This window comes from Triticum urartu, chromosome 7 (assembly GCF_003073215.2).
Source record: "Triticum urartu cultivar G1812 chromosome 7, Tu2.1, whole genome shotgun sequence".
In the NCBI taxonomy this organism is placed as follows: domain Eukaryota; kingdom Viridiplantae; phylum Streptophyta; class Magnoliopsida; order Poales; family Poaceae; genus Triticum; species Triticum urartu.
Window position 1 is genome coordinate 29,730,776 of NC_053028.1, and position 11,867 is coordinate 29,742,642.

The following is an 11,867-nucleotide window of genomic DNA, read 5'->3' on the forward strand; positions in this document are numbered from 1 at the left end:
ATGAATAACTCCGTCATTTCTCATGAACTTTTTGTGAACTTATTTATGAGATTCGGTCATTTAGGGGACTTTATTTAATTTAAATGCACTGATGAAGTGATGAAGCAATTCTAGTGCTTGCAGAAAGTTCTATTTTATTTCGAGTTTGTTTACTAAAGGCAACTTACCAGTTATACTACTAGCTTCTTTGGATGATTTATATTATCACCTATCTTACCAAAACATTGGGGTTTCCTCGCGAAAATCCTAGGCAACACATATGTTTTCTCAAGCTATCATGCATGCAAGAGGAAATACCTAATCCATGGTGGATTGACACCATCCGCCCAAGTACTAAAGGGATTTAGCAGATGTTTGTATTTTTCAACTGTTGAGCTTTGCTAGTAATACGTTTATGTCAATTTAAAGAGTGCATGAAGGCACTTCAATCATTATGTTGATTCTGAAACGATCAGCGTGTTTAACGATACTAGCAGGATGAGCCGTTCGGCATTAGCTTGCTCCTAAGACAGGAAACATCCATGTGCATGCCATGCTCAATTTCTCTTGATACATCAAATACACAGGGAGGCCTTGAGAAAATCCCTCGGCCATAACGAAACCATTCTCCCACCATCACAACTATTTGTTGGATAAATTATGCATCTCTGGGATGCCATTAGCAGGAACTGATTGCATCTAGATCACCTAAAAGCATGAACAGAGAAGGGTTTAGGGGATCATTACATGTCACGGCAGTGGACATGATCGCCTGCTTGGTGTAGGCTTGATGCAGGGGTGATGTAGTCGAAGTAGAGGTTCTCCTCGACGTCCTGATTCCTTTAGGGCGCCACCGGCACTGCCCAGGGACAGCGGCGGCGGCTGGCTTAGGTTTTCCCGTCGCTGCAGCACTCCCCCTGATCGGATGGGGTGAGAGAATATTGGGACGAGAGTAAACCTTACGTGAATTGTGATCTCGCAGGTGGCCAGCTCTCCCCCGTATCCTTTTAATATGGAGCAGGCGACAGGGGGCCCAAAACATGAGTTGGTTTTTGGGCGCCCCCGATCAGGGCGCGTTAGTTCTGATCGAGGCTCACGTACGTTGGTACGTGGACCCCTTCACTTATCGTTATCCCTTCATCTTTTTTTGTTAGACTAATAGATCTAACTGGCCTGTTTAAGCTGTCAGATCAAACCAACATTCTTCCCCTTGATCGTTAGGCTTAACTTCATTCGCCCATTATACATAGGAATGATGTACCAAAGTGAGGTGTTACAACAGCTCGAAACGCCATAGAACCTCAACACTTATAGCACACCCGCCTATTTCGAAATGGAAAACATTTTGGTAATTGGGGAGTGGTTTATTTTAATGGTCTTCTTATTCCAGAATCATCAGGCTTCCAGTAGTCCCATGCCGGCAACATGCTCACGAAAAATACTGGGTGGTAAGCCTTTTGTTAGTGGATCCGCAAGCATATGCTTCGTTCTTATGTGTTTAACATCAACTGTTTGATCCTGGATTCTATCTTTCACAACACGATACTTTATGTCAATGTGTCTGGCAGCATTACTTGACTTGTTGTTACTCGTATAGAAAACTGCTGGTTCATTATCGCAGTACAATAAAATTGGTTTAGATATGCTGTCAACCACTTTAAGTCCGGGAATAAATTTCTTTAGCCATACAGCCTGCCCGGTGGCCTCATAACATGCTACAAATTCTGCTTGCATCGTAGATCCAGCAGTTAATGTTTGTTTGGAGCTTTTCCACGATATAGCTCCTCCCGCGGGTGTGAATATATAACCTGACGTGGATCTCTTACTATCCACACACCCGGCAAAATCAGAGTCTGAATAACCAACAATTTCTAGGTTATCAGTTCTTTTATATGTAAGCATGAAATCCTTAGTTCCTTGCATATAACGCAAGACTTTCTTTGCGGCCTTCCAGTGGTCCGGTCCTGGATTTGATTGGTATCTGCCAAGCATCCCGGTTACAAAACATAAATCTGGGCGTGTACACACTTGAGCATACATGATGCTTCCGACAGCTGAAGCATAAGGAACCGACTTCATCTGATCAGTTTCATATTGGTTCCTCGGACATTGAAATGTCCCAAACCTACCGCCCTTAACTATAGGAGCAGGTGAGGGTGAGCACTTATGCATATTGAATTTTTTCAGTACTCTCTCAAAGTATGCTTTTTGAGATAGTCCTAACGTTCCTCTGGACCTATCTCGGTGAATCTCGATGCCGAGGACATACAAGGCTTCACCAAGATCTTTCATATCAAAACTGGATGACAGAAAATTCTTGGTCTCATGCAGCATATCCTTATCGCTACATGCCAACAATATGCCATCAACGTATAGGACTAAAAATGTGAACCTACTGCCTTTAAACTTAACGTATATGCAGTTGTCCACAACATTTTCGGTGAAACCAAAAGTTTTGATAATTTTATCAAACTTGAGGTACCACTCTCTTGAAGCTTGCTTCAAGCCATAAATTGATTTCTTTAGACGACATGCTAAATGTTCCTTCCCTTCCACAACAAAGCCTTCTGGCTGAGCCATGTAAACGTTTTCTTTTAAGTCACCATTTAGAAATGCCGTTTTAACATCCATTTGGTGTAGTTCTAGGTCGTAATGAGCTACTAATGCCATTATGATTCTGAAAGAATCCTTGGTTGACACAGGAGAGAAGGTTTGCTTATAATCAGTGCCTTCTCTCTGTGTATACCCTTTTGCCACTAGCCTTGCCTTGAACCGTTCGACATTCCCTTTGGAATCATACTTGGTTTTGTAGACCCACTTGCAGCCTACTTTCTTAGCTCCATCGGGAACTTCTACTAAGTCCCATACGTCGTTTGAGCCCATAGATTTCAACTCGTCTTCCATGGCAACCAACCATTTGGACGAATTTTCGCTTTTAATGGCTTCCTTATAGGAGGTTGGATCCTCCACCTTTCCCATATCATTCATGTCCTCCATTAGAAAAGTGATATAATTATCTGATATGGCTTTCTTCCTCTCACGCCGTGGTCTACCCATGGGCGGAGGTGGTGGTGGAACATCATCATTTTCATTATTTTCTTGGAGATCCTCATTTGTGTTTGGATTCTCATTATTAGTTTCTGGATCACCATTCGACTGAGAGACCGAACCGTGAGATTCAGGATCATCAGATGTCACATTTCTTCGTATTGGAAAAACAATCTCTTGGATAGTCGGGGATGGCACACAAACCCGCTTCTCCTCAAGATCGACCTCCCTTAAATTTGTGACCTCATTATCCTTAAAAAATACCGCTTGTCTAGTCTCCACAAATTTGGTGGTGTGACTTGGACAATAAAAACGATATCCCTTTCCCCTATGAGGGTATCCAACGAAGAAACAACTAACTGTTTTTGGATCCAATTTCTTAAGTTGTGGATTGAAAATTTTAGCTTCAGCAGGGCAACCCCACACCCGTAAGTAATTCAAGCTCGGTTTCTTTCCCGCCCACATCTCGTAAGGTGTGTTCGGTGCTGACTTAGTTGGAGCAAGATTTAGTATGTGTGCAGCTGTCTTTAATGCCTCTATCCAAAGGCTTACTAGTAAACTCGAGTGACTAAGCATGCTTCGCACCATATCCATAAGGGTGCGGTTGCGACGCTCGGCCACACCATTTTGTTGTGGCTCACCAGGCATTGAGTATTGAGCAATGATTCCATTTTCAGATAAGAACTTGGCAAAAGGTCCAGGAATCTGCCCATAAGGAGCATGCCTACCATAATACTCTCCCCCGCGATCAGACCGTACAACTTTGATTTTTGCGTTCAGTTGATTTTCAACCTCCGCTTTATAGACTTTGAATTTCTCCAAAGCTTCCGATCGGTCACGTATGGGATAAATATATCCATAGCGGGAAAAGTCGTCTGTGAATGTAATGAATGAATCAAAACCATCTACAGACTTAACATTAAGGGGTCCACATATGTCGGTGTGAATTAATTCTAAAACCCCTGTGGCTCTTACTGCTCCTTTCTTAATTGTTTTTGCGAATTTTCCTTTAATCCAGTCGACACATTTGTGTGCATCTGAGAAGTCTAATGGGAGGAGTATTTCATTTTTAACTAAGCGTTCCATTCTCCCCCTCGAAATGTGGCCCAAACGACAATGCCACAATTTCGAAGAATTACTAACTCCTTTCCATTTCTTCTCAACATTAATTTCATCACTCACATGCATAATTGAATCATTATTAAGAGATAACATGTATAGTTGGCCTCGTCTAACACCGATGCCTACATTCTTATTACATTTGATCAAAGCAAATTGTTTCTTGCCAAAATGGCACTCATACATATCATCATCTAAACGAGAAACTGAAATCAAATTCCTACTTAAGGTAGGCACATAAATAACATTATTCAATCTAAGAGTGTGGCCAGCGTGTAGCTCCAACGTGAGAGATCTCACAGCTTCAACATCGGCCTCAACTCCATTCGCAACCTTAAGCTTTCTTGTTCCTCCTCTTATAGTTTGGATCGTATCGAATCCCTGCATAGAGTTAGCAACGTGAGTGGTTGCCCCTTAATCAATCCACCATGACTTTATAGAAAAATCAACATAAAGAAATTCATCTACAAAAGTAATTTCATCAATACCTCTTTTGTTCATCCATTTTAGAAAACCTGGGCAGTCCCTTTGATAGTGTCCCTCCTCTTTGCAGAAGTTACAAGCATTTTCTCCAGCAGTGGAGCTGCTAGGAGCAGAAGAAGAACTGCCGGCTTCTTTACCCTTGAATGCCTTAGGGTTGAATGGCTTAGTGCCTTCTTTCTTGACTTGCTTTTTCTGAGGCTTGGGAAAACCATGCCCGTCATGCTTTCTCTTGTTAGAGCCAACATGAAAAACATGGTCTTTCTTCTGCCTCATGATCCTCTCTTCCTCCTGGACGATCCTTGCGGTCATCTCAGAGAGTTGCCATTTTTCCTTTAGAGAGTTTTAGTTGACCTTAAATTGTTCAAACTCTTCTGGAAGAGACTCAAGAATAATTATGACAAGAAGGGCTTCACTTAAAGAACACTCCAAAGCCTTAAGTTTGGTGTAAGCATTTACCACCCTCAATATGTGTTGCCTAACGTTTCCGTCAATAGTGTATTTCTCAAGAAGCTTAGCAAAAAGCTCATGAGCATACACTTTATCGGAGCCTTTAAATTGCTCCTCCATTTCAGTGAGGAATTCTTTAGCAGTGTCTTTCTTAGGGAGTGCTTCAGAAATGTCCGGCGATATTGTCGCTTTCATGATGAGAAGCGCAATATGGTGGACTTGTTCCACTTTTCCATCTTAACATCATAGTCTTTCTTGAGTTCTGCATACCCTGTAACACCTGCCACAGGTGCTACAGGTTTTTCTTCCCTCAAGGCATAGTCAAATTCATTACAACCCAAACATAATTCGACTTGGGACTTCCAATGAGGGAAGTTACTCCCCGTAAGTGGTTCGATCGTGTCGGACCGGAATGGAGCGGAAGCTGAAATTATCATAAAAAATTCATAAGTAAACTTGCATGAATGTAAATTTACGTTGGTAAATGAACAAACATGCCAAGGATTTAATTTCAACTCCATGTCAAAACACCGTTGGGCAGAAAAAACATGGAATTAAAATATCATAAGTGATGACTCATAATAATAAAACAGCGTTGGTCCGAATTAAAATTAAAGTCATGTCATTCTCAATTTAAGCATCAACATAAAAAAATCATTATTTGATGCTTAAATAAGTCCATCATGCAAAACACATAATAAGTCCTGAATAAAATATCTCGTTGGTTCAATTTCACCCAGAATAATAATGTGTTCATTATATTTTTAGGCATTTTCTGTTTTAAACGGTGCAAAAACATTATAACCATTAACTTAAACGCACTGGAAAAACAGAAAATCGCGACAGTGATTTTGGCCCAAAATCCCCACGGCTACACGTAAAAGAGCCCAGCCGGCAGCAAAAACACGTGAGCCCAGTTGGCAGCCCGCGGTAAAAAATGGCCCATTAGCGCCCGCCAGCCCAGCAGGGAGCCGCGCGATGCTCTCAGTCGTCGGATCGAGCCGACGGCTCGGATCGCCCCGCAACTGAGCAAAAACAGTGGCTTCGTGTTCATCAGTGCTTATCTTGGATTAAAACAGCCCTAATTGCAGAATGAGTGTTCTTTCGAATTGGGGATAAAAACTAGGGTTCTTCAACATGGGGTGTTTGCTACTGTTGATCCATCTGCCTTCTAATTTGCTTATAAAAAACCGGAATCAGTACTTAAACATGATTGACTCTAATTAACCGTGACATAACCATGAGCATTAATCTTTAGCATGGGTTAATTAAAAGGAACTGACATTAACAGTAATGATCTGAAGCAAAATTAGTGCATCACATAATTATTTGCAGACGGCAATTGGCATGAACGTCAAACAGTAGCATGATCATAGGGCTAAAACTTTCAATCTTGATCATAAAAACCCTAAACCTGACTTGATCTAAAACTTGATGTTGATCTACAGATCAATAATATAGGGACCTATTGCGATCAAAATTGGCGACTGATGCCATTGTTGGATAAATTATGCATCTCTGGGATGCCATTAGCAGGAACTGATTGCATCTAGATCACCTAAAAGCATGAATAGAGAGGAGTTTAGGGGATCATTACATGTCACGTCAGTGGACATGATCGCCTGCTTGCTGCAGGCTTGATGCAGGGGTGATGTAGTCGAAGTAGAGGTTCTCCTCGAAGTTCTGATTCCTTCAGGGCGCCACCGGCACTGGCCAGGGACAGCGGCGGCGGCTGGCTTAGGTCTTCCCGTCGCTGCAGCACTCCCCCTGATCGGATGGGGTGAGAGAATATCAGGAGGAAAGTAAACCTTACGTGAATTGTGATCTCGCAGGTGGCCAGCTCTCTCCCGTATCCTTTTAATATGGCGCTGGCGACAGGGGACCCAAAACCTGAGTTGGTTTTTGGGCGCCCCCGATCAGGGCACGTTAGTTCTGATTGAGGCTCATGTACGTTGGTACGTGGACCCCTTCACTTATCGTTATCCCTTCATCTTTTTTTTGTTAGACTAATAGATCTAACTGGCCTGTTTAAGCCGTCAGATCAAACCAACACTATTTACTTGCAACTTATGAAAAAAATGTAAACTTTTGTTCAAGAAAACCAAATTAGAATATAAATAGTGGTACCTAAAAAAAGATAAATAGTGGGCTAAGATATAACTGGTGAAGAAATGCATGTGTAGTAGTAAATGTTCAGAAGTCCACTGGACTTGATCTACACAAGCGATCAACCAATGTGGGTGATTGATTAATTAGTACCTAGTAATCACTTAGGTTTGTCCTACTGCCGAAACTTATTCTTTTATCTTGCCAATGTGTACCATGGACACCATTAGCACAGACAACCATGTGCCATCAGCTCGCCCAACGAGCTAATCTTTTGTTTTTAATCTTCTCATGATGCACGAGATGGGATATTGTTCCAATCCAGGATTCCGTTCTATAAGTAATCCTTCGTGTATGAAAGAAGACGTTGGGGTTCTGTTCAGAAAAAATAAATTGTACCGAGTCTTTATCATGAACTTGCTGTGAATTTATTCATCAGATTTCATCATTTAGGGTTTCTTATTAATTTCAGTGCAAATCGTTCACACAATTAAAGCTAGTGCTCGAGAGATTATTCTGATCTTTTGTCTCTTTAGCTAATGCATGTTTTCAGTTATACTTTCTGCTATATGCATGCTTGATTCATTTCATGGCCCATCTGACCGAAAACATTGAGAGTTCATGGCAAACTCCACCTAAACCATATTTTAGGTGAAGTGGACGTTCTCATATGTTATCATGCATGGTGAGGCACCCGCAAAAAAAAAAATCATGCATGGTGAGGAAATGCCTGATGCACAACGGATTTACACCATCCGCCTGCTATGGGGCTTTAGCAGTGTTATTTCTTACTGAGCTTTGCAAATTCCTTTATCCTAATTTGAAGAGTGCATTCAGGCACTTCAAACAATACGTTGACTCAGAAATGATAGTTGTGTGCAACGATACTACTATAAGATCCATGCTGCACATAGTCTGCCTAATCATAGCTTATTTTGAAAAATCTATAGTATCATCTAGAACAAATCATTTGAAACATAATTTCACTCGGTATGTTTCATAATTTCAAACAGTCTCGACCCATGTAGGTCAAGAATTCTGTTTTTGAATCCCATGGCTAATTTTGAACAGAAAAAAAAAAGATGATTAGCCCACTTTTTACGTGTTCTTACTCTTTTTTTTCCTTGGCATATGTGGCTTGATATATATGGGTTTCTGTACTCACATAAATAGAGTGCCTCTATAAGTACCAGCATGCATCTGGATAATGGAATAAGAACCACTTATAATTTCTGTCAACTACTTACGCATTCTTTAACAAAGTTACCACAGCAACGCGCGTGGAGAGAGTCATCCTCAGTACTCTATTTCAGAGTTACATATTAAATCCAAGTCATCTTCTGCTACAAAACATTTCTTATTTTTATTTTCTTACTCTTTTTCTCCTTACCATGTGCCTATCTCTTTCAAATTGTTTATTACTACCATCCCGCTGCAACGCGCGGTGTATTGTCTAGTTATACTAAGAACCAACTCCCCACCCATCACAATTCTTTATAAATGCTAGAAATACATGAAAGCAATGTCTACTATTTGTTCCAGATAGAAAGAATAAATTGTAAATAGTGGAAGATAACTGATGGAAAATTAATGAAAATTTTGAAATCGACTAAACTAATTTGGACGATAGATTGGCCAGTAGCTAGTAATCACCTTACTAAGATTCTTATATTGTCGGTGATTTTTCTTAGGTCTTTCCAATGAACCATTAGCACAGACAACCATGTGCCATCAGCTCGCCAAACAAAGCTAATCTCTTATCTTAATCTGCTCGTGATGCGCGAGACGAAATGTATATGCTATTCCACGTCACCGATTCGTGGTGCCATGTCCAATGTGTAGAATGTAGTATCTTCAGATCTGGGCTCCTTAGTATTCCCGCTTCACATGCGCATCCTATAAATAACCATGTCATCCTCTATCGATCTTCCACACAACACAAAAGACAATCAAATTAGCTGTTCTCTACAGTTGGTTAATCTCCCACACCTCAGTCTCTCTCCCATGGCGAAGCCTTCAAGTTTCGAGGTCACTCGTTACTATTCACTTGTGGAGAACACAAAGCTTGACTTCCGCAACTTGTACATGCGCCAGATCATCTCTGGAGCATCTCCAAACCAGTCAACAATCGTAGATGCAAATCCTATTACTGGGCTGGGTTTAACATTAGCCAACAACTGGTCCATATATGATGGCATCGGCGCGCAAGCAAAGCTAGTCGCCCGTGTCCAGGGCGTGCACGTGAATGCTGGTAACTGGTATATATAATTCATCCGTTATGGTGTTTGACACTGAGGTACTACTACGTGGCTTAGTCTGTAGTATTTGTTTTTCTTTCGACATGTCCGCTTGATTTTTCTTGTTTTTTGTTCATAATGAGATTTTGTGGGTGCAATTATACAGGTTCAAGGGCTCCACGCTCCAGATAATGGGAACAACAATTAAGGGAGAAGATGATTGGGCTATTGTCGGAGGGACTGGTCATTTCGAAATGGCGCGTGGCGTCATTAGGAGGAAGATACATGAAAAAACAGCTGATGAAGAAGTACAGGTACTTACGGTGGATGGATTCTGCCGCGTGAAGGTGAGACAATAACATTCAAATCACTTTATTTGCGTATATTTTTTATTTCCTCGAAAAAGAGAGTAGTACCTCAGGCCTATGCATCAATTGAGAATGAGATGCACACAGAGGAAGTTCTGCATCTGCAACTAATTTTAGTTCACCATATCATTGACTTCATTTTTCATTGCAGCTCCCCACTCCTCAGAGGATGGGACCATGTGATGGAAATAGAGGTTCGGCCCGTGAAATCCCAGGAAATAAGCCCCAGCGTCTCGAGAGTATTTCAATCCGAAGCTCGGGCGCCGTTGATTCAATCTCATTCTCGTACTATGACGAAGCTGGGAAGATATCCAATTCAGGTCGTTGGGGTGGTGGTGGTGGCAGTGACAATCCAACGGTGGGTAGTCACCAACTGTTGTTCGGCAAAAAAAAATTTTTTGGGACAAACTGTTGTTTGGCAAATTGACACAGCTATGACCACATATACAATCTTTTATATTTTCTTATTAACTTTTCTTTCATATACCGCGCCTTTGCAGTTCACCTTCGGCCCATCCGAATTTGTCAAGGAAATATCCGGGTCGATCTACGACCAATATTTATCAACACTTAAGATCGTCACCAACCTGGGAAGGACGTATGGTCCTTTTGGAGACTCGGGACCCAAGCCTACTAGGTTCAGCTTTACTGTGCCAGATGATAAGACCGTCGTGGGCTTCTTTGCAAAATCTGATAAATACCTCAATGCGATTGGTATCTACACGGTTTAGACCTATGGACAACGTACCTCTTCATTCTGCCGGGGCATGCTTATGTTCCCTTTTTAGTTACCCAGTGTTTTATTTTCATCCATTGTTCCATCAATAATAAGATGGCTAGGGCCCTCCTATGCCAGTGACCGATGTACTACTATGCTTGTTATTTTGTTATTTATGACTTTTCATTGAATCAAAACAAATAAAGTTGAACCAGTTGTATCCTCGAGAATCAGTTGAGCTGATGCATGACTTGCATCGATAAGGGTATACTTTTGGATGTCACTAAAACATAAACAGTTGTCGTTATCAAACAAAGAGAAGGCATATTCCAATCATATTTTGGTACAGAAACAAAACTCAAATCTCAATGATCCTGCACCGATCAGACGCCTAAGAAAATGTTGAAGTCCACTTCTTAACTCATTATTATAGGTTGTGCAACCCATGTTCTCCAATGGTGCCATGAGCGCTGCCTTACCAACGCCTCCATGCTCCTCTCGCCACCGCTGAGGCGCTGACGCGCTCTCTTTATTCTCTTGCCTCGGCAGCGCTGGACTGCCAGTGCTGGGGCACTACACGCCAGCTCCCACGTATGTTCTGTTGACACTCTACTAGGGATGATATTTTTGTTGGGACTGCACTGGTCGGGGCATATGTGGCGTGCCGATGCGCGCATGGCCAAGACATGCATTCTATTAGATGGAATGGCGCGCTCCGCTGCGCCCAAATATAATAATGTTTGGTACGTCCAAATTATTTACGGTCACAGCAAGCCCCTTTGACCATGACAATTTTGAAACAAAAGTTTAGCCCAAGAACGCATGGACCAGCGGCAGTCAAACAAACAAATAAAAATGAAACAAGCAGCAACGCACGGTGTGCACATCACAGCCAACCGCTCCACCAGTTTTTTTTTTTTTTGAGGGGGAGTGACTCATCTTTATTCAAGTTCTACAAAAAGTTCCATACAAACAGTGTTCGAGCTACCATATAATACAAAAATAGAAACAACAAATAATCGTCAACCCCCTGTTTTAACAGCACACGACAAACCTTTGTGTTAACTACAAGGTGTATAACAACATAATCTACAAGGTGTTCAAGACGCGCCTGCGCGCTACCCACCTGGGCCTGGCCCAACAAGGCCGATGCGCCCCGGTTGCCACGACCTGAACGAGCGAAAAAGTGCAAAAAAAGGTCACCCTCTCTAGGATTCGAAATCTTGACGTTACCTTCACATACAAGCACACATAACCAGTAGAACTACTCGACTCTAGTGCATGAGAGAAGTGTCAATAATATAAGGACATGTGGCCGCGCTATTTAATGCACTTAGTTTTCTGAATTATTTAAAATAACCG

The 11,867-nt window shown here is 41.7% G+C and overlaps 1 protein-coding gene and 1 long non-coding RNA gene across 2 annotated transcripts; one reads left to right on the top strand and one right to left on the bottom strand.

Moving 5' to 3' along the window:
- Positions 1 to 4,254: 4,254 nt before the first annotated feature.
- LOC125522447 lies at positions 4,255 to 7,095 on the bottom strand. Its single transcript, XR_007289768.1, has 3 exons — positions 6,674 to 7,095; positions 4,635 to 5,500; positions 4,255 to 4,527 (listed from the first exon to the last, which is right to left on the bottom strand). It is a non-coding gene; the product is annotated as an uncharacterized LOC125522447 (long non-coding RNA).
- Positions 7,096 to 7,774: 679 nt separating this feature from the next.
- Positions 7,775 to 11,210, top strand: LOC125522446 (protein GOS9-like). The gene is made up of 3 exons (XM_048687506.1): positions 7,775 to 9,766; positions 9,939 to 10,145; positions 10,288 to 11,210. The coding sequence occupies exons 1-3, from the start codon at positions 9,611 to 9,613 to the stop codon at positions 10,516 to 10,518; spliced, it is 594 nt and encodes a 197-aa protein (XP_048543463.1). The 5' UTR covers positions 7,775 to 9,610; the 3' UTR covers positions 10,519 to 11,210.
- The last annotated feature ends 657 nt before the right edge of the window (positions 11,211 to 11,867 follow it).

Bases quoted from the DNA above. Each gene is read 5' to 3' on its own strand.
- LOC125522446 (XM_048687506.1), top strand. From the start codon at position 9,611: ATGGGAACAACAATTAAGGGAGAAGATGATTGGGCTATTGTCGGAGGG. The intron at 9,767-9,938 runs GTGAGACAATAA...TTTTCATTGCAG, and splicing joins ATGGATTCTGCCGCGTGAAG to CTCCCCACTCCTCAGAGGAT. The intron at 10,146-10,287 runs GTGGGTAGTCAC...GCGCCTTTGCAG, and splicing joins GTGGCAGTGACAATCCAACG to TTCACCTTCGGCCCATCCGA.